We start from the raw sequence: 21,865 nt of genomic DNA, 5'->3' as shown, positions 1-21,865 counted from the left end.
GATGGTTCATGAATTTCTTTTACATCTACCAAAACTGTAACTTTAAAATCCTAAAACAGCAATAAATAAAACTGGAATATCATTACCAAACCAATATTCTGAAGAAAAGGAATCTGCTAGAACTAAAAATATTTGATAAAAATGAAATAGATAATATGCAGAAGTTACTCATTTAAATGAGGAAGAAAATAGAAATCTAAACTTGGTTTGCTCGACCCCTACTAACCTGCACTATCTAGCAGCTTGACTATTCTTTGAGAAAATTCTGTTCCATTGTCATCTCACCTTGTGTAGATGGTGAACAACATATTCAATACCTTCAATGTGTTTTACATATACCCAACCTATGGCTTTCAAATCTTTAAAACAACAAACAATGTGATTTATATGATTAATCCATTAGTATTCTGAAGCACAATAAACCTTATGAAAAGTAATTTACATTTGAAAATACTAAACTACTCCCTCATCTCCTCAATCTAATTTAAATCAATTTTCACTAGATATTTCTCCTATGGATAAAGGAAAAAAAGATATATATTTTTTAAAAAATGAGTTGTACCTAAACTCCCTTACTACATAAAACAGTAAAGAACATACAAGTTTTGTTCCCTCCACCCTACTACTCTCTACTATTTAGGAGCTTGACAGCTCTGTTCCAACACAAAAGGGAAGTAAGTGTCCTCCCTAGATGTGTGAGGAGCTGTAGGACCTGGCCCTGGAAGGGGCACTGCCTTCATCCATTGTTGGAGCCCTGGCTGTGCCTCTCAGCCCTGCTCTCTCTGCCTGATCTCTCAGAGCCTCGTCCTAGAGGTCTGGGAAGGAAGTCGGGACGGTATCGTGGATCTTGGCCACCACCTCCAACACCTACATCTTATTGGTCTCAAAGAAGCTCTCGGGCCCCACAGGAACTCGTAGTGCGGAGGATCACCACTGGGCACTGTTTGGTAGTTCAGGTACTCCTTCTGCACCAGATCTTTGGTGATGAGCCTTCTGGGCTCACCAAAGTTCCAGTGCCTCCTCCCAGTATAGACCCCCAACTCACTGAGGAATTCTCAGATTTCCTCCCCAGTGGTGAGTTTACCCTTCATGAAGATAATGCCCAGGAGCACTATGAGGAAACCTGACTTGGGCAGATCCCCGCTCATCACTCAGACCTTCATCGTCGCCAAGGTTGAACTTGTTGATGAGGGTGTAGATGATCCTGCTACGGTAGACTTCCATCAGCTGCAGGCCAAATACCAGCTCCATGTGCTTAGAGGGTCTCCTGAGGATCTCAGGGAAGTGCTGCCTATACTTCCTGCCAATGACCTTCAGCAGGGCGTGCTGCGAGATGGGCTCCTTCTTGGTGTCATTCTCCAGCAGGAACTCCACCAGCATGCTGGCCTTCCTTGTCAAAGGATCTATGAGAGGGCTCTGAGTGGCAGGGCTGCCTTGGAGGCACCTGCACTTTCCTTCTCTGGGCCCTGGGCACCTTCATCAGATCCGGTGCAGGAATGCCCTGCATCAGGAGAGCTAGGGGCCATGGCTCCCTGAAGCTCCTGGTGATCTCCAGTAGCAGGGGAGCTCAGGAAGAACCCTGAGGGACAGACGAGGGGGAAGAGGGGCACTCCTCTTTGGGGACTGCAGCAGCACTGGTCTTAGCCTCCTGGGGTCACTGAGTTTCCCCCTGGACCTGGTGGAATTTCACATGGGCATGGTACTTGTTCTTGTGCCTCTGAGGCATGGTGACACTGGTTATGGATCACAGGCACATGCAGGCAGGGTGGCAGGGAAGGAGGGCCCCTAGAGGAAGGACAAGCAGATATTGTGAGCAACTGCAGTGAGGAGAGTCCTCCCTGGCTTAAACCCAAGCCGCCTCTGAGGGGTCCTTGAGGCCAGTGCTCTAGGACCCACAAGTCTCGTGTTCTCCTGGTGAGCCCCTCCCTTGAGACCGCTGAGTAGGAAGTGAGAGTGATCACTGGGGCACAGCCAGACAGCCCTGCCTGGGCATTAGAGGGATGCCTATAGGGGCTGGCAGGGGAGGCAGTTCCTTTCAGTTCACACTTCTGAGTCATGATGAAAACTGTGGCAAGACTCGCTCATATCCCCCCGCTCCCAAACCCACCCACCCTGTTCCCTCTCTTGCTTTGAAGTTGACACTGCCACCTTCCCTGTTACCCCAGATGATGAGAGAAGGGAATGTTCAGGCCCCCAATGAAGGGAGCTGGGATCCGCCCTTCTGCTGTCTCCTGGCTGCCCCTTCACAACCAAGCTGCAACCTCCCCTGACAGACCACCAAACCGCCCCGTGTTTGGCTGGGAAGAAGTGCTTGCCACAGGGGAGGGTCCTGAGTCAGCCGTGTGATGTGGAGGATGGTCATTACTCTGACTCCTCCGGAGCGGTGACATCCTCCCTCTGCTGACGGGCTGCCAGCCCTTAGGAACGAGGTCCCTTCTTCCTGAGTGTCCCGTGTTGGAGATCGCAGTCAGGGAACCCCTCAGCCTTTAGAACTGTCGAGATGCTGACTGGTTGCTGTCTGGCCAAGTCATGCTAGGTAAGGGGTTAGGCGTGGCCTCTAATCTGGGATGTGGAGACACTCAGTCCCCCCGTGGGTCCCTCCTTCCAGAATCCCGGACTTTCCTCCACTGAACAGAGCTAGGGTCGAGCAAAGCACACCCAGATCCACCACCCCTGGACCCAGGTTATGTCATGAGAACCCACATGTGTAGCCTATGGACATTGCACCTAAGAGCCAGGCCCGAGCCTCCAGGCGTAGAACAGGTATGGGGTTGCCGGGGGGCTGTGATGTCCCCCGGAAAAGTTGTGGGAGTGCCAGGGCATATCTTTGTAACTATCCAGTGCACTTGTAACTCATGTCACCTTCGACTTGGAACCCTGATGAGACCTCGGACTCCTCCCTCTGGTCATAGCTCCAGCAGCTCTCAAAGATAGCAGCCCTCTCAAAGATGACATCGCACCCCAGCGTGGATAGGGGGCCGTCACTTCCTGTCATGCGCATCTGGGCTCCAGGAGGACAGCAGGGGCAGGGCCTGGGTGGGCGGGGTTCCGGAGGAGGTTCCAGCAAGAGGGGGGATGTGGTTCCTTCTTCGACTCATAGTGGGTCTTGGGATGTCCCTGCTGATCTCAGTCAACTGGCCTCACTCCTTGCCTCTCACTTCTCTCAGTAAACCAAGCAGGAAGAATTTGGGAGCCCAAGCCTGACAGCCTTCCTGGAGCTGCTGAGACAGACAGTGAGGGCACTCTGGGGCTCCTTCTTGTGTGCTGAGTGAGGCTCTCTGTCCACTATCCCTGTCTTCCCCTGACCGTAATGCTGTGTTACGTGTCATCTGCTGACCTGAGGGCAAGGCCTCACCTGGAAGATGTCAAATCCCCAGACTCCTGGTGAGAAGCGCACTGGCATCTCCTCTGATTGCTTCAGCCTAAGGCTTCCTGGAAATGGCTGCTGCAGGTAAGATAAGCGAGAGGGAAGGATGGGAGAATGGCTTCTGTGAAGTGGAACCCCTCACATCTCACTCAGGATCTTCATATTGACTGCAGATGGAGCCTGGAAACCCTTCCCTTTCTGGTATAAAACCACCCCTGTCCCCAACCATGCTCCACACAATCCCAGCAGAGAAAGTGAAGGGGCTCCTTAGCCTGACAGTTCTCACTGTGAGCTTTTTGTCGACTGCAGGGGCATTGGACAAAAGTTCTGAGATGAATTTCTGTCCTTTTGTACAATTACGGTGATACAAGCTTTGCTCTTTTAGTCCATGTGTGACAGTCTCTTAAGCTGACCATTTACAAGGGCCAGTTGTCATCCGCTAACAAAGCTTGTGCTGGTTATTGCATGACCTCTGGGCCATACTGCCATGTCCATCCCAAACTTTGGTGCCCCATGATCCTGGGATGGGGCTCTGAGATGCTGCCTCAGGTTCCTTCAGTGAAGCAGTAGAGGCTCATGGTCCCATGGCCCAGGGGAAGAACCAACCATTCCAGTTTAAAGACTTTTCCAGCTGATCCTGTTGTCTATTTCCTTTGTGGCCTGCACACCTGTGTCAGCCTCAGAGTACTCCCCCACCTGGGCACTCATAGGGTCAAGTTCAATGGAGACTTATTGTTCCTCAGGGATTATTTCTTTTGTGTTCTTCCTTTTGTTAGTAGTTGTCTTTATTCCTTATATAAGGAAAATCGACAGTCTTAAAATGTGTCCTCATGAATACACATAACATACTATTCTGTTTGAGATTTCTTTTTCCTAAGGCGCTCAGTAAATTCTTCTTGTTGCCTTCATGTAGACTGTATACAGTTTTCTAAGGTTTCTTTGTAGCTACGTTTTTCATATTGTTGCTTTTGTTTATGGTGTGTTTTCTATTACATGGTCTGAGTATTGTTGATTCTTCCAGACCAGTGTCTTGATTTTGCTGTGTTGATCTTTTTTTATGCCAGATTTCTGAAGTTAGTTATATATGTTAATAGTTTCTGTGCCTGTTTCCTAAGAATTTTAATTTGAGGGTCAAATTCTTACCGTGATAGTTTGCTTTTCATTAATGCTGACTTTTATTCATTTTGCATTGGTGCATGTAACTCTGTACTGGCTATGTGTTCTTATGATATTTTTTCTAGTTTTTAAATTAGTAGACTTTTAAAAGGTTGTTTTAATAGACAGATACTTGCTTTGTAATGTTGTGTTGTTTCTGCTATACAACAGGATGCATCAGCGCTACGTATACATAGTCCTGCCTGATGAGACTTCCTCCCACACCCTCATCTCACCCCTCTAGCCTGGCACACAGTACCAGGCTGAGCTCCCTGTATTATATGGCAGTTTCCCGCCAGCTATCTTTCATGTACACATGAAACTCTATATTTGTCAGTTCCACACTCTCAGTTCGTCCTACCGACGCCTTCCCTTGCTGTGTCCACAGGTCCATTCTCCACATCCATGTCACTATTCCTGCCCTTCAGATAGGTTCGTGAGTACCGTTCCTACTTTCCATGTATATGCGTTAATGTACATTACTTTTCTGTTTCTAACTTTCTTCGCTCTGTAAACAGGCTCTAGGTGCATCCACCTCACTACAAGTGACTTAAATTTGCTCCTTTTTATGGCTAATATTCCATTGTATGTGGCTACCACAACTTCACTATCCAGTCATCTGTCAGTTGAAGTCTACTTTGCTTCCATGTCATGTCTATTGGAAGTAGTGCTGCAATGAACATTGGATACAGGTGTCTTTTCAATTCTTCTTTTATCGGTGCATATGCCCAGTATTTCTATTGCTGGGACATATGGTAGTTTTAATCCTAGTTTTTAAAGGAACCTCCCTAGTGTTCTCCATAGTGGCTATATCAATTTCCATTCGCTCCTTTTCTCTAAACTCTCCCCAGCATTTACTGCTTGTACAAATTTTGATGATGACCATTCTGACCTGTATGAGGCGACACCTCATTGTAATTTTGATCTGCATTTCTTTCATGATGAGCAGTGTAGCTGCTCTTTTCATGTGTTTATATTTTTGTTGCCCTTTGTATTTCTTTTTTAAAAGAACAGATTTAAGTTTGGAGAAAATTCAGCAGATAGTATACAGAGGTCCCATACAGCCACTCTCTTCCTCCACTTGGTATCTTCTATTATTAACATCTTGTATTGGATCAATGAATATAAGTTCGTTTTTTACTATTGACCAATTAATGTCAATAGGTCATTATTACCTATTGTCCATCGTTTACAACACATTTTACTTTTGTGTTTTACAGTTCTTTAGTGTTTGACAGATGCATGATATTATCAACTCAGCCAACACGGTGTCGTGCAGAGGAGTGTGAATGCCCTATGCATCTCCCATGCTCCATCTGTCCATCCCTCAAAACCTCACTTGGAACCCCTGACAACTACTGAACGTTTTACTCTTTCTAAAGATTTGCATTTTCCAGACGGCAACATTGATGGAATCATACAGTATGTAGGCTTTTTATACTGGCTTCTTCTGCTAATCAATATACATTGAATTGTCTCTATATCTTTTTATGCTTTGAAATGTTTTCTTCCAGGACTGAATGGCATTCCATGGAGCTTACCATAGTTTGTTTCCCCACTCATCTACTGAAGGTTATCTTTGGTGATTTTGGTTTTTGGCAGCTATGACTTATTCTATTAAAATTTGGTTGAAGGTTTTTGGATGGGCTTAAGGATTTGGCTTAGATCATATGATAAGACTATATTTAGCTTAAAAGAATTTGCCAGACAGTTTGGAAACTATCAGTATCACTGCATTCCCTTTAGCAATGAATTCATTTCCGGTAGTTTGCCTGTTTCCTCTTCATTTATTTGGACTTCTGTGTTTCTGGTTTGTTCTTTCATTTGTGTAGTATTTCTCTGCCTTTTCCATTATTATTATTATTTTAATTATCGTGTTTGAGGTCTCCTTTTCCCAGGCTTCAAGGTTGAATTCTTTCTTCCTTTTTGTTTCTGCCCTCTAAGTTTGTTCAAGTGGTTTGTGTAAGCTTCTTATAGGGTGAGATTTGTGCTGAGTTTTTTTCTTTGTTTGTTTTTTCCTCTGATGGGCAAGGCTGAGTAGGTGATAATTCTGTCTGCTAATGATCAGGTTTGTATTTTTCTTTTCTTTGTGTGGTTTAGATGAGGTGTCCTGCACAGGGGCTATCAGTGGTTTGGTGATGCCAGGTCTTGAATTCCAATGGTTTCCTTTAAGTCAGTTCTTGCTATTTGATATCCTCGAGTTAGTTCCCTGGTAGTCTATGATCTTGGAGCCAGTGGACCCACTCTAAAGGCTCAGGGCTTGACCTCGAGTTTTGCGTGGGTCTATATATTCTTTTCTGCTGGTCATGTACTCCTGTCCACTCTCAGCTGGTATTCTGCATGCACGTCTGTTCTGAAGTTGTATTCCTGATGTGTCGGTAGAGAGAGATGTATTCCACGTCCACCAACTCCTCTTGCAATCTTGTTCCTCCTGGGCAAGATTCGTGAGAGTCCCTTGGACTGCAAGGAGATCTAACCAGTCAATTCTAAAGGATATTATTCCTGAATATGCAATGGAAGGACTGAGGCTGAAGCTGAAGCTCCAGTACTTTGGAGACCTGATGTGAAGAACTGCCTCATTGGAAAAGACCCCCATGCTGGGAAAGATTGAAGGCAGGAAGAGAAGGGAAGGGCAGAGGATGAACTGGTTGGACGGCATCACCTACTCAATGGACATGAGTTTGACCAAGCTCTGGGTGTTGGTGATGGACAGGGAAGCCTGGCATGCTGCCATCCATGGGGTTGCAAAGAGTCAGACACGACCAAGAGACTGAACAGAAGAGATGAGTCATCAAAATATTCTTGTCATTCCTACATTTTCTGGATGAGTTGAAGCTTCCCTTGCTGCAAGGCTGATTCTCTTACACTGGCAAAGAAAGTATGAGAAAATGTGTTCTCTACTTGGTTTATCAAGTGTGATCCAGGCATACATTTCCCTGGGCAAATTATACAAGCTTTAACCAAACCTTGCAGGCTTCTTGAAATTATCATTGCCCCTATGACCCACAAACTTCAGAGAGGATTGACAGAAACAATTAAAAAAAAAACTGCACTCCAGCAATATAAGAATTAGGAACATGGGGCTTTCAGTTCAGTCACTCAGTTGTGTCCAACTCTTTGCGACACCATGAATCGTAGCATGCCACGCCTTCCTGTCCATCACCAACTCCCGGAGTTCAACCAGACTTACGTCCATCGAGTCAGTGATGCCATCTAGCCATCTCATTCTCAGTCGTCCCCTTCTCCTCCTGCCCCCAATCCCAGCATCAGAGTCTTTTGCAACAAGTCAACTCTTCGCATGAGGTGGCCAAAGTACTGGAGTTTCAGCTTTAGCATCATTCCTTCGAACGGAATCCCAGGGCTGATCTCCTTCAGAATGGACTGGTTGGATCTCCTTGCAGTCCAAGGGACTCTCAAGAGTCTTCTCCAACACCACAGTTCAAAAGCATCAATTCTTTGGCCCTCAGCTTTCTTCACAGTCCAACTCTCACATCCATACATGACCACTGGAAAAACCATAGCCTTGACTAGACGGACCTTTGTGGGCAAACTCATGTCTCTGCTTTTCAACATGCTATCTTAGTTGCCAATACCTGTTCTTCCAAGGAGTAAGCGTCTTTTAATTTCATGGCTGAAGTCACCATCTGCAGTGATTTTGGAGCCCAAAATAATAAAGTCTGACACCATTTCCCTATTTCCCATGAAGTGATGGGATCAGATGCCATGATCTTCATTTTCTGAATGTTGAGCTTTAAGCCAACTTTTTCACTCTCCTCTTTCACTTTCATCAGGAGGCTTTTTAGTTCCCCTTCACTTTCTGCCATAAGGGTGGTGTCATCTGCATATCTGTGGTTATTGATATTTCTCCCAGCAATCTTGATTCCAGCTTGTGCTTCTTTCAGCCCAGCGTTCCTCATGATGGACTCTGCATATAAGTTAAATAAGCAGGGTGAAAATATACAGCCTTGACATACTCCTTTTCTTATTGGAATCAGTCTGTTGTTCCATGTCCAGTTTTAACTGTTGCTTCCTTACCTGCATATAGGTTTCTCAAGAGGCAGGTCAGGTGGTCTGGTGTTCCCATCTGTTTCAGAATTTTCCACAGTTTATTGTCATCCAAATAGTCAAAGGCTTTGGCATAGTCATAAACAGAAATAGATGTTTTTCTGGAACTCTCTTGCTTTTTCCATGGAGCCATAAAAACCCATTGGAAAACAGCTTGGGAACTTGCTGACAGAATTCCCATCAGCCTTACCTAGTGTGTAACGAAGATCATTTCTGGCAGTCACAGGAACTTTAGGATGTTTTGGTGACTTCAGGAAGAGAGGAATTCATCCAGATCTCTAAGTTTGACAACAAGTCTTTGCTGTGGCTTCCTAGCCTCAAGAGGCTATTAAAATTTCCTTCTGGACACTCCTTATAAACCGTTCCAGCAAAGCAGATTTAAAAGCGCCTATATGGCAAATCGTTATTCTTACTGTACTTAAATAGTCAGGCCAAGTTAATTGAATGTAGACTTCCTTTGCAAACAAATTAGGTCTTAGTTTTCCTGTCTTCGGTAGAAATGAGGGAGATGATAGACAGCAAAAAAATGGTTCCATAGAAAGTATATTACACATGTGTGGATATTAGCTTCTAGTGGTATTACATTTCCTTGAATTATTATTGTTTACCTGCAAACTGGGTTGGATCCTGAATTTTTCTAGTGTCCACCCATATCCAGCTTCAACTTTCTTACTAAAATTCCCAATTTCTCCCATCCTTTTGATGTGTCTGTGGGGAGACAGTGAGCTCTGAGTGATACACCTCTGCCATCTTGATCCACTCACTCTCCCATTCTTTTGACTTGAATCACTGAGAACTAACATTGGCATTTTCCTGAAGTCCTGCAAGGTGAAGCTACATGACTTGATGCAAAGATCAGAGGAATTGTCACAACAGCTCATGTTTCAATAGACTTCATGCCTGTTGCTGTACGAGCCACTCAGAAAGTGAACCTGATCCCCCAGAGATATTACTAACTGTGATAGTATTTCAAACTGCAATAGTTGCTTTGATCCTGACACCTAGAAATCTTGACTGACTACCCCCTGGGCTCAGAAACAGGTTTATAACCAGCTCCAATCATTTACGTCTGCTTTTCTTTTGTTTCCATAGAAATGCCTCTTATTAATAACTACATGATACTACTTGCACCCTAGACCTAGCTTTGGGAGCCCACCCGCTTCACCACCTATTGAAATGAGATACCACTCTTTAAATGAACTGACCTGTTCCCAGAATTATGCAACTGCTGCCATGAAATGGAGGACTCCACTAGTCCGTTCTGTCTCTCCACTTTGACCAGATCAGGTTTTATCATGTGAGACTTGCAGGCAAGTTTCAGAGGAGGAACCTGTCAAGGCTTAGGGCACTCTGCCCCCAAATATACCACAGTGGCGTATTGATTATTTTGAATTCAAGTTACATAACAAAGAGCCAACAAAGGAGGGACATTCTGCCGCCCCCCAAATTCTGCCTCCCTGAGAGCAGGAAACTCTTCTCATATGAAGGATGTACGGCCTGCATCTGGAGGCAGAGGGAAACCCTTCTAACCAGAAATAGGCAGTTCAAGCAGAGAGCCTTGTATACACAAACCATATTAAGTCTTTAATTTACTACCTTGGGTACAGATTCTGTTTAGATTCCTTACTAGTTGAGTACCTAAGCCCTAAGTTGGTTTGTCCTGTCGATTCCCCACAAATTGTTTTGTTGTCTACTAAATAAAGAAGCTGCCTGCTTTGCCCACTTCTTAGGTCCCATTTCTATGACATTTCTTGTGCACATGAATTGCAATTTGTCTCTTTGTCTCCTGAAACCCTGTCTTGTGTCAAGTTTACTAGTTGTCTAACCACAAGAATTCAAAAGGGATACAGGGAGGAATGTCGTTCCTCCCTACACACCTCAAGGGAGTTCACCCTTACATCTCAGAAACTCCCTGGAGACGATGTGCATAGAATACCAGTCTGGGCACAGGATTCTCCTGCATTGAGATAAGAGCAGAGACACCTGAGATTTCTGTCTGTTAGGGGCCAAATTGTATCCCCTCCACAAATGCATATTGAAGGCATAACTCGGAGTACTTCAGAATGCAACTGTAGTTAGAAATAAGGTCTTTAAAGAGATGGTTGAGTTAAAATGAAGTCATTAGGGTGGGTCATAACCCAGTGTGACTATAAGAACAAATTGAGACACTAAAGGAGGCACTCAAAAGGAATGCCAAGTGAAGAGGTTAGCCACCTGGCAGCCAAGGGGAGAGGCCTCAGGGTAAACCAGCCCTCACCTTGGACTTGCAGTCTCTAGAACTCTGAGAAAATAAATTTCCGTTGTTTCAGCCACCCATTCTGTGGGGTTTTTTTGTGGAGAACCTAACAGATCTGTATGTTACCCCAGGTAGAGATTTCTTCCTGGATAGTCTTTTTACTTTCCTGTCATTCCTAAAGGCTATCTCAAGATCTTGCTTATGTGATTGCAGCTCCTTTTTCTAAAGTTGTAATGGGATAGGCTAGGTTTTGACCTTAGTCTCATCAGAACTAGCATAGAGCCTTTCAAAGAGCAGGTGCTCAAAAAATAAATGAAGACAGTAAGAGGTCTAACTTGGTAAGGTTTAATACCTCCTGCATTTTTTCAAGAAGCATATCGAGGTATAAATTATTTAGTTTTACAAAACAGAAGACTGAAAAGATGGAGAACAATCAAGGTTGATCATGTTTTGAAACTTTTTTCATTTTTTCATTCCATTGTCCCAGCAGTTTCATTGCGGGATTGCTTTCCATTTCGGCAAAAGTCCCAATTTTGATGTCACATTTTCTTATCTGGATGATCTTTTAAAACTCTTGGTCTTTGGTAGGGGTGGGAGAAGCTGCTGGACATGGCTGTGGATCATGCCTGGAAGGGACAATGCTGCCTGGCTTGGCTGGAACTGTGGCTCGAGCTCTCTCCTCCTCATCTAGCAAAGCTTCTTCATATTGTGATGAGAAGGCACTGGGGACCGCATCATTGACTTTTGCCAAAAATTCCAGGACTTTCATTTTGCTGGTTTCAGCATGGGCTCGTGGGCCCCACAGGAACTCGTAACTGGAGGATCGCTGTGGGCAACCTGGCGGTACTCCAGGTACTTCATCGTCACTAAGTCTCTGGTGATGAGATTCCTGGGCTCTCCGTAGATGAAGTGTTTTCTCCCAGCATATACTCGCATCATATTCAAGAATTTCTAGGTAAGCTGGCGGTACACGTGCGTTCACCCGGTTCCCCCTGAGGTAGCGATGGACGCTTTGGATAGAGTTGTAAAACCCAAAACAAAAAGAGCCAAGAGATTCCTTGAGAAGAGAGAACCAAAACTCAGTGAAAATATCAAAAATGCTATGTTGATTAAAGGGGGAAATGCAAATTCAACAGTAACACAAGTGCTTAGAGATGTGTATGCACTGAAGAAACCGTATGGCATTCTGTATAAAAAGAAAAACATTACAAGGCCATTTGAGGATCAGACATCATTGGAATTTTTTTCAAAGAAGTCAGATTGTTCTTTATTCATGTTTGGCTCCCATAATAAGAAGCGGCCAAATAATCTAGTAATAGGTCGTATGTATGACTACCATGTGCTGGATATGATTGAATTAGGTATTGAGAAGTTTGTCTCCCTTAAAGATATTAAGAATAGTAAATGTCCTGAGGGAACAAAACCCATGTTAATATTTGCAGGTGATGATTTTGATGTAACAGAAGACTACAGAAGACTAAAAAGTCTTCTTATTGATTTCTTCAGAGGCCCCACAGTATCAAATATCCACCTGGCTGGTTTAGAGTACGTTCTACACTTCACTGCCCTGAATGGGAAGATTTACTTTAGAAGCTATAAGTTGCTGTTGAAGAAATCTGGCTGTAGAACACCACGGATTGAATTGGAAGAGATGGGACCCTCGTTGGATTTGGTTCTGAGGCGGACACACCTAGCATCAGATGACCTTTATAAATTATCTATGAAAATGCCCAAAGCCCTGAAGCCAAAGAAGAAGAAAAATATCTCTCATGATACTTTTGGTACAACTTATGGAAGAATTCATATGCAAAAGCAAGACCTAAGCAAACTACAAACCAGGAAAATGAAGGGGCTGAAGAAGCGACCTGCAGAAAGGAAAGCAGAAGATGAGGAGAACAAATCAAAGAGAATTAAAAAGAATTGATGGAATTTAGCCAATAGCTGCATTTTTATTGTAGTTATGAAGCATCCATTGTTTCAGAGTTTCTTATAAGATGTTATTATATATTTTTATAACGATAATTTACCTAAACTATATATATTATGTACATTATGAACAGTAACATACTAGTATTAGGTTGAAAGTTATACTCTTACTGGAGATATTATACCCAGGTATGCCATTTTCTTTCTGTGATGTGACATTACCCTCTGCCCACGCCCTACAATGTCCCCTGTCTCATTGGGTGGATAAGTGAGGAAGGATCCCCAGAACAACCAGTGGTATTTTAGAGAATTTTGAGTTAAGCCTTAGATTAAGGGAAGAAGTCATGGAAAGTGTAAATGTTCCAAAGTAACTGTATACATGCTTAGTGTGAGCTGCCTGGAAACGTGACCCCATCTCCCAGCATATACCTACAACCTGACTTTCCTGTTGTTCTGCCTAAAATTCGACCAGAGATTCATTTTGAGATTTTAAGCTTTATGTCTTAGAACATAAATCTCTGAGATGTCTACTACCCGACATATTGCCTTACTACTGATTATTTTAATTTCAAGAGATTCTACTACTAAATGAAGCCTTATCCATCTTCTCAGAGAGAAAAGAAGTTTTGCTAAGGGTCGAAGTGAGAAAAGAGGAATGGTAAATTAAGGCAGAGGACATTTGAGGGTACCAGGTAGCCCTAGGTAAAGGGCACACGAAGGCCCTGGGTGTTTACATACTGAGTAGGAGTAAGTCAAAGCCAAACAGCTTGTTTTGAAATTTTCTTGAAGACTGGCCCTGTGCCTAGAAAAATGGCAAAAGGCTTTCTACTCCCTATTCCTAGTATTGCAAACTTGTTTTCCCTAAATGTAAATTTTGGTTTCCTTGATTGAGTCCCTGGCAAAAAGGCTCCTTTACACAACCCAATTATGCTGTATAAGAACAAACATACATAAACCATGGTGTGTTATATGAAAAAAAAAAAAAAAGAATTTCTAGATGTCTTCCTCAGCGGCACAGCCGCCCTTCACGAAGATCACACCCAGAACTGTCATCAAGAGACCAGTCTTAGGTAAGCCCCTACCATCCCACACCCTCCCATTGTTGAGCATGTTCAGTTTGCTGACGAGGCCATAGGAGTGGATGGTTGAGTCAACTTTCTTCAAGTCAACTGCAAAGACAGCCTCAATGTGTTCAGAGGCTCTCTTGAGAATCTCGGCAAATCGGTCATGGTATCTTGGGTGGATAATCTTCAGCATGTCTTGCTTCATGATGGGCTGCTTCATTTTATACTTACACAGAAGAAACTGCTCCAACAAACTTGTCATGCTGTTCAGAGTATCACGGTAGGTGTTTTCGGTAGAAGATGAGGAACATGAATCTTCCTCATCTTGACTGGTATCTTCTTCATCAGATGTTGGGTCAGCAGTAGTTGAAAATGTGCTGGTAGTAGATGGGGTTACAAAGACCCCTGGGAAGTGCTATTTGACCCAGTAGCTGATGAGCTCTGTGACTTATCTTCTAAAAGAGAAGAGGTAGAGGGAAGCTCTTCCATTACTGCAGTGGGCTGAACTCCCTTGTGACTCTGGGGCTCATATCGGGCCTGGTGGGGTTTCTCACGGATGCAGAGCTTATGAGTCTGACCCCGAGGCATGATGACTGCTCTGGGGGACAATGATTAGAAGTGTGAGTAGGAGGGCAGGTGATAAGGGCCCACAGGATGACGAAGGTTGAGTGTGCAGCCGCAGCAGGGGAATACCACCTTGGTTATCAGGAAGGCTACATTTGTGGTTTTCTTGAGGGCACTGTTCCGAAAACCCCCAGGGTTCCTATTCTCTTAATCAGCCTGTCCTTTGGGAAACATATTGAAGGAAATTAGAGTGATCTTTAGGCTGCATCCTGCTACCCCTGCCTCAGGCATGCTGGGGTGACAGAAGGGGCTGGTAGTCTCCTACACAGAGGCATCTGTTATTTCACATTCAAGACCACCAACCCAACTAGTGGCCAGTCCTAGGACCTATTCCCTCTGCTGTTCTGTAGTTGGCATCACAAAGCTCCCTGGGATTTCTGAGAAGTGAAGAGGTCCTCACCGCATCACCTCAGTCAGTAGTTATCACCAGTACTGAGTGCGCACTGGGAAGTTTTCTGTCCCTGCCACTGAAGTCCTCAACACGAATTAAGAGGGCTTCCTTTGGTTCCCCATAGGGCCTGGTTTCCCCACCCCTTTCTTGGAATGGTGTCTACACCTTCATACTAAGGGTTTCACCTCCGACACACCTGATACAAATGAATGTTGGTGGAACTTCAGCTTGATAGCTCTGTCCTGGTTCTTCAAGGGCTATAAGGAACAGAGCTGGATTCATTATCACTTCTTTTTATTGGTAGATGATCCCTCAGTCCTTGCTTTGACCTCTGTTGTGGCCTGAAATTCTACCCTCCCTTCCCCTTAGGCCCACCCCTTCTACTACTGTACTTTATTACAGTAGGGCAAACATCTCCATGAGACCCCGAGGAGAAAGAAAGATTCTCCTCATCGTTCCATACCCGTCCTTGGTCTTCTGAGGCGCAGACGATGAATCATACGGTAATGGGGTGTGTGGTTCCCTTCGTCTTCAGGGTATTCAGTTGGTTTCTGGAAAACCTGGAAATAATCCCACTGCTGGCCCTAGGCTACACCCCTGGGACCATGTCCCAACCCCCCTTGTGACATCATAGAAGGAAATGGGCATGTCATGTCAACAATGAGCAGGTATCCAAGGGATGCCAGGAAGGGCAGGGTTCTGTGCGATTTCCTCAGTTCTAAGGTCAGGGGGTTTCATACATCCAAAGCTTGACTCCTGGCAGGGTGTGGGGCTCCTTTGCTTACATAAGGGAGCTCTCCTCAGACTAAGCTCCTCCCTCCCTGTGATGCCCAAGAGGGAAAGTCTGGGAATGCCACACGAGTCTGCTCCTACCTGTGCCTTCAGGGATGACATCAGGATTGAGGCTTCTTGGGGCCCTCTGTGTTCAGTGTAGGGGTATGACCTGACTCAGGTGCCTCACCTTGACTCCTGGGGGACTCTGGATTTCCACTTTCAGCCTGAGGTGACCCATGTAGAGCAAAGACCATGTCCTTGCAAGCCCTGAAGAGAAGTGAGGGAATGTGCAGCCTGGCAGCCCTGTCTTGGCCTTCTGCGAGCAGACACAGGCCAGTCTCTCTGTGACTTCAGTTCCTCATTCATCTGTCTTTACCTTGACTCCTGTCTCTTCTATGAAAGACTTCTTGGGAAATGCCACATCTTTGAGAAGTCTTAGTCTGCCTGCACCAAATCTCACAGACAATGAGTTGAGACCCAGGAGTGATGGGGAAGCTGCAGTCCGGGAGGGGGCCCCAGCATAGGTGGTGTGCTATCAGAGAAAACACGCTGATCTCTTCCTTCTCTTCACTGACCAGACACAGCCTGTTGTAGAACCTTTACTCTAACAGATTTACTCTCTGAAGGGAAGGGGCTGAATTAAATGATTTTGTGCATCCCTTATCTTTTGTGGTTTACTGATGCTTCCTTTTGTCACTAAATGCTGTCTCCTTCTTTATTGTACTCCACTTTAATATTTTTGTTACTTATTTCTGGGGCTTTTTATTCCAAAACCATGTTTGGGGTATGAAATTCTGCTATTTAGGGTGTGAAATACCTTTTTTGACTAATGTTCAGAAAGAGGAAGTGCCCCAAGGTTGGCCTCATCCTGGAGGAGTGGCACAGTATGGGCTGTATAGGAATTCAGTGCCGGGGTTCAGTCCAGCTCCTATCATTTATGAGCTTTGATTTTGAGCTTCTTTATTCCAGCTTCTTTATCTGCAAATTGTGTTTGAAAAAGTCTATAGTGTAGGACCACAGACATGTGTGATGTATGTAAATCACCTGGCACAGTATGAGACAAGCTTTGGTACGTTGAATGAATGGCAGTTATTACGAAGGTGATTCTGACCTCCAATGATCACAAACTTCCATCACATAATTTTATTTCCAGGCTATATTAGAGAATATGCAACTCCAAACAATAATCAAATCCACATCAGCACTAATGCTCCCAAGCAAGCAAAACTAAGCGGTATTTCCCTATTTGAGCACCTGTTTTAATATGTGTTTGGGGTTATCTTCTCCACATGGATGCAAGTACAAGTTTATTTGTCTCAAGGACCAACAACGTCCCTCTCAGGTGCTGTTTTTTGTCTAAACCACCCCTAAATTAAGCCCACTGACAGTAAAAATTGAGCCCACCCTTAAAGTTTGCCAAATTACACTAAACACAACCTAATTAAACTGCCCATTTAACAGAGCAAGTTCTGGTGCTCCCATCCCAGAATAAGAGAGACAGTCCAGTGACGTCTTGGCATCTCGCTTCAATGGGTATCACCCTTATTTCTCAGAAACTCTCTGGACAGCTTTTGAGGAAAACACGTAGTGTGAGTGTTCACTTGCCTGGCTCAAGTGCACAGGGCCCCTTCCATTCCCTATGTTGAGATTCCCTATAGTTTTCGGATATCCCCAAATAATGGTAAACATATGGTTGAGATATATTCCAGGTTTACAGCCTCACCTCTGAGAACCATGATATGAGTTCTGGCATCACTCCCACAGCTTCATCTAGCCCATCATGCATGTGGACTGAAAATGACCTCCCACCAAGGAACTAAACTTTTCCCAAGACCCAATGCCACCTTAACCAGGTAAATTAGACGTGCTTGCTCTCAGCTGGAACCTCCTCTTCCACACCTCCCCCATTTAAATTTATGATTTGTTGATTCCTTAGAGTTAGCTCACCACCTTCCGTAGATGGTACCTGCTGCTAGACTCAAAATTCCATGGGCAGTGGCTTGGTCTTCATTTTCCTACAAACCCAGTACTATAAGAAAGCCTTCTAAACAGAAGATGGTCAATTCATTTGGCAGGAAACACAAATAATGAGTATAGACTCTATTTTATTACGATTTAAGTGTCATACAGTTTGAATAAGCTACGCAAATCTAAGTCCATGTTATTAGCTTTTACAAGGAAAGAGGACAGATAAGACAAATGAAGAAGAAACCCGCGTTTACTCTGAAAGTTTTCTGATCCCAAATATTTATCTCTAGGATTCTTACACATTTCCAAGTAAAATCCTATTCCAATGCTATATTGCCTCATTCTGGACCATAAGGAAAGTATTCAAGTCTTTTCAGGTTGTTTACAAAACATGAACTCCTAGTCATAAACCTAATAGCAGTAAACATGACTCCATGACATTAAAACCTAGATTCTGAAGCAAAATAAACCTTATGAAGAGTAGTAACATTTAAAAATTGTATAAAACACCTCTACCTACCTACTGAGATCATCTACTTTTGACTAGATAGTATTCACGTGGATAAGAGGAAAACATGCATATTTTGTTAAAACTGCACCTAAACTCCCATACTACTTAAAACAGTGAAGATATGGCTTTTCTTCCCCCCACCCCTTCTACCATGCGCTCAAAGAGAGCAAAGTGCCCTGACCCCTCCCTAGATGTGGGAAGAGCTGGAGGACTTGGCCCTGGAAGGGGCACTGGCCTCAGCCATAGCTGGAGAAATGGGAATGCCTCTCAGCCCTGCTCTAAACGCCTGATCTCTCAGAGCCTCGTCATAGAGGTCTGGGAAGGAACTCGGGACTGTATCCTGGATCTTGGCCAGAACTTCCAACACCTTCATCTTATTGGTCTCAGCATAAGATCTCGGGCCCCACAGGAACTCGTAGAGTGGAGGATCGCTATTGGGCACCTGGCGGTAGTTGAGGTACCCCTTCTGCACCAGATCTTTGGTGATGAGCTTTCTGGGCTCCCCAAAGATGGAGTGCTTCCTCCCAGCATAGATCCCCAACACATTGAGGAAATCCCAGACCTCCTCCTCGGAGGCACGGTTACCCTTCATAAAGATGATGCCCAGGAGCGCCATGAGGAGACCAGACTTGGGCAGCTCCTCCTCATCACTTGAACCTTCCTCAACCCCGAGAGTGAACTTGTTGACGAGGGCGTAGATGTTCCTGCTGCAGTCGACTTCCTTCAGCTCCAGGCCAAACACCAGCTCCACGCGCTCAGAGGCTCTGCTCAGGATCTCCGGGAAGTGCTCCTTGTACTTCCTTCCGATGACATTCAGCATGGCATTCTTTGTGATGGGCTCCTTCTTGGTGTACCTCTCCAGCAGGAAATCCATCACCATGCTGGCCTTCCGCATGAGAGGATCTTTGCGAATGCTCCGAGCGAGCAGGGCTGCTCGGGCGGCATCTGCACTATCCTCCTCGGGGCCCTGGGCACCTTGATCAGCTCCTGCACAGGAAGCCTCTGCATCAGGAGAGCTAGGGGCCATGGCTCCCTGAAGCTCCTGGCAATCGCCAGCAGCAGAGGAGCTCGGGGGAGAACCCTGAGGGACAGAAGAGGGGGAGGAGGGGCACTCCTCTCCAGGGGCTGCAGCAGCACTGGCCTGGGCCTCCTCAGTGTTCCCCTGGACCTGGTGGCGTTTCACGTGGGCATGATGCTTGTTTTTGTGCTTCCGAGGCATGATGACACAGGTCAAGACCCGCAGGCGGGTGCGCAGTTAGGAAGGCAGGCAACGAGGGCACCTTGAGGAAACACAAAGAAATGTTGTGAGCAGCATCACCAGGGAGAGTCGTCCCCGGCTTAAACCAAGTCCGCTTCGCAAGACCACTGCTCTAGGACCCACAAGTTTCCTGTTCTCCTTGTCAGCCTGTCCCCTGAGTCCCCTGAGGAAGAAGTGAGAGTGAGACCTGGGGCGCAGCCAGACAGCCCTGCCTTAGAGTTAGACAGGGGCCTGTGGGGGCTGGCAGGGGAGGCATGTCCTTTCAGTTCACATTCAGAGTTAGGATGAAAAACGGGGAATGACCCCCTAGCACCCGCCCCGATCCCTCTTCTGCTCTGAGGCTGATGCTGCCTCCTTCCCTGTGACTCTGGAGGAGGAGAGGAGGGAGCGCTCAGCCTCCCACCTAAGGGTCCCGGGACCCGCCCTTCTGTAAGCAAGCTCTAACCTCCCCACTCAGACCGCAGCCTCCCATCCCCGTTTTGGCCAGGAGGAAGCGCTGAGTACAGGGGAGGGTCCTGATTGGCCCATGTGTCGGGGAGGATGGTCCTCACCCTGGCTCCTCCTGAGCCCTGACATCCTGCCTGTACTGACCAGCTACCAAGCCCTCGGACCGAGGTCCCCTCCTCCCTCACTGTCCCGCATTCGAGATAGCAGTGAGGGTGCCCCGCAGCCATTAGAGCTGCCCCAATCCTAACCACATACTCCGAGGCCAAGTCGCGGGGGGTGGGGGTTTCACGTGGCTGCGTTTCTGGGGTGTGGAGACCCTCTGTGCCCCCCGAGGGTCCCTCAATTAGCTACAGGGCTAGGTGTTTTCCCTCTACTGAGCAGAACTGGAGTCCACCAGCCCCGGACCGAAGCCGTCCTCTAGGAGACCACCTGGGTGACATGGCTGGACTTGGGGCTTAAGATGCAGGCCCGAATCTTCCAGGGGAGAGCAGGGGCAGGGTGGCCAGGGGTTGTTCAACCCCCCTTTTCAGAGGGAAAGGCTTGGTCGTGCCAGACATGTGTCCCCGCACTTGTAACTTACGTCACCTCACTCTTGGACACCTTATGAGACCTGGGAATCCTCCGTCTGGGCACCCTACACGGCAGTTCTCTAAGACGACAGCAGCTCTCCAAGATGGCTTCACAGCCGCAGCGTGTGTGCGTGGTCGTCACTTCCTGTCATGTGCTTCTGTGTTCCAGGCGGACAGCAGAGGCGGGGCCAGGGTGGGCGGGGTTCCGGGGGAGCTTCCCAGAGGATTGACATGTGCACCTTTCCTTGAATCACAGCAGATCCTGAGACCTTCCCTGTACTGAGCGGAGTCTACAGGCCTCCCTCCCAGGCTCTAGCTTCCGTCAGCACCCTAGCAGGAATTGTTTCTGGCCTGGTCGAACTGGCTTCCTGGAGCTCCTGAGAATGACAGTGAGGGCACTTTCGGGCCCCGTCTTCTGGGCTGAGTGATGCTCCATCTAATCTCCATGTCTACCCTTGTCCCCTGTATGTGGTGGGCTGCGTGCCATCTGCTGACCTGAGGCCAAGGCCTCACATCGAAGACATCACATCCCGAGACTCCTCGAGAGAAATGCACATACATCTCCTCTGGACACTTCTGCCTGAGGCTTCTAGGAAATGGCTGCTGCCGGTAAGATGAGCTGAGAGGGAAGGATGGGAGACTGCCTTCTGTGGTGTGGAACCCCTCACATCTCACTCAGGATCTTCATATTGACTGCTGGCAGGGCCTGGAAATCCTTCTCTTTCTGGTATGAATCCACCTCTGTCCCCAACCGTGCCCCACACAATCCCAGTAGAGAAGTGAAGGGGCTCCTTAGCCTGACGGTTCTCACTGTGGGCTCTTAGTCGGCTGCAGGGGCATTGCTCGAAAGTTCTGAGGTGAATTTCTGTCCTTGGTACAACTTTTGTGGTACTACATTTTCTCTTTTAGTCCCTGTGTGATAGTCCATTAAGGTGATCACTTAAAAGGGCCAGTTGTCATCCATTAGCAAAGCTTGTGCTGGTTATTTCATGACCTCTGGGCCATATGCCACATCCAACTCAAACTTCTGTTCCCCATGGTCTTGGCATGGGAGCTCTGAGATGCTACCTCAGATTCCTTCAGTGAGGCTGTAGCGATTCATGGCCCCAGGGCACAGTGGAAGAATCAAGGGCTGAACTTTAAAGCCTTTTCCAGCTGATCCTGTTGTCTTCTTCCCTTGTAGGCTGCACACACCTTGTCAGTGTCAATGTACTCCCTCACCTTGACGCTCATAGGGTCAAGTTCATTAGAGACATACTTTGCCTTGGGGAATATTTAGTTTTGTGTTTTTGCTTCTGTTAATAGTTGTCTTTATTCCTTGTATAAGTGTTCCATGGTTTCTTCTGGGTACAGGAAACAGCAGCCCACGTTTGATTGTGGTCTCAGCTGGTCTCACTGGAGTAGATCTGTCCAGGAGTTAAGGAACATCGACAGTCTTACAATATGTGCTCCTCAGGAATACACATAACATCCTATTCTGTTTGAGACTTCCTTCTCTTAAGGCTGTCAG

The 21,865-nt window shown here is 46.1% G+C and overlaps 2 protein-coding genes and 1 pseudogene across 2 annotated transcripts; 1 reads left to right on the top strand and 2 right to left on the bottom strand.

The window, feature by feature from the left end:
• Window positions 1-1,403: 1,403 nt before the first annotated feature.
• Window positions 1,404-17,338, bottom strand: LOC138930645 (melanoma-associated antigen B5-like; annotated as a pseudogene).
• Window positions 11,785-12,756, top strand: LOC138929878 (ribosome production factor 2 homolog). Its single transcript, XM_070289572.1, has one exon. It carries the CDS (start codon window positions 11,827-11,829, stop codon window positions 12,745-12,747), a length of 921 nt encoding a protein of 306 aa, XP_070145673.1. The 5' UTR covers window positions 11,785-11,826; the 3' UTR covers window positions 12,748-12,756.
• Window positions 17,339-18,268: 930 nt separating the features above from the next.
• On the bottom strand, window positions 18,269-19,300 carry LOC138930644 (melanoma-associated antigen B4-like). The gene has a single exon (XM_070291148.1). It carries the CDS (start codon window positions 19,298-19,300, stop codon window positions 18,269-18,271), a length of 1,032 nt encoding a protein of 343 aa, XP_070147249.1.
• Window positions 19,301-21,865: the final 2,565 nt, after the last annotated feature.

The sequence above is a fragment of the Ovis canadensis genome, chromosome X (genome assembly GCF_042477335.2).
Source record: "Ovis canadensis isolate MfBH-ARS-UI-01 breed Bighorn chromosome X, ARS-UI_OviCan_v2, whole genome shotgun sequence".
NCBI lineage: Eukaryota > Metazoa > Chordata > Mammalia > Artiodactyla > Bovidae > Ovis > Ovis canadensis.
The sequence above is the reverse complement of the archived record's forward strand: the minus strand, read 5'-3'. Positions and strand labels throughout refer to the sequence as shown.

Bases quoted from the DNA above. Each gene is read 5' to 3' on its own strand.
- LOC138929878 (XM_070289572.1), top strand. From the start codon at position 11,827: ATGGACGCTTTGGATAGAGTTGTAAAACCCAAAACAAAAAGAGCCAAG.
- LOC138930644 (XM_070291148.1), bottom strand. From the start codon at position 19,300: ATGCCTCGGAAGCACAAAAACAAGCATCATGCCCACGTGAAACGCCAC.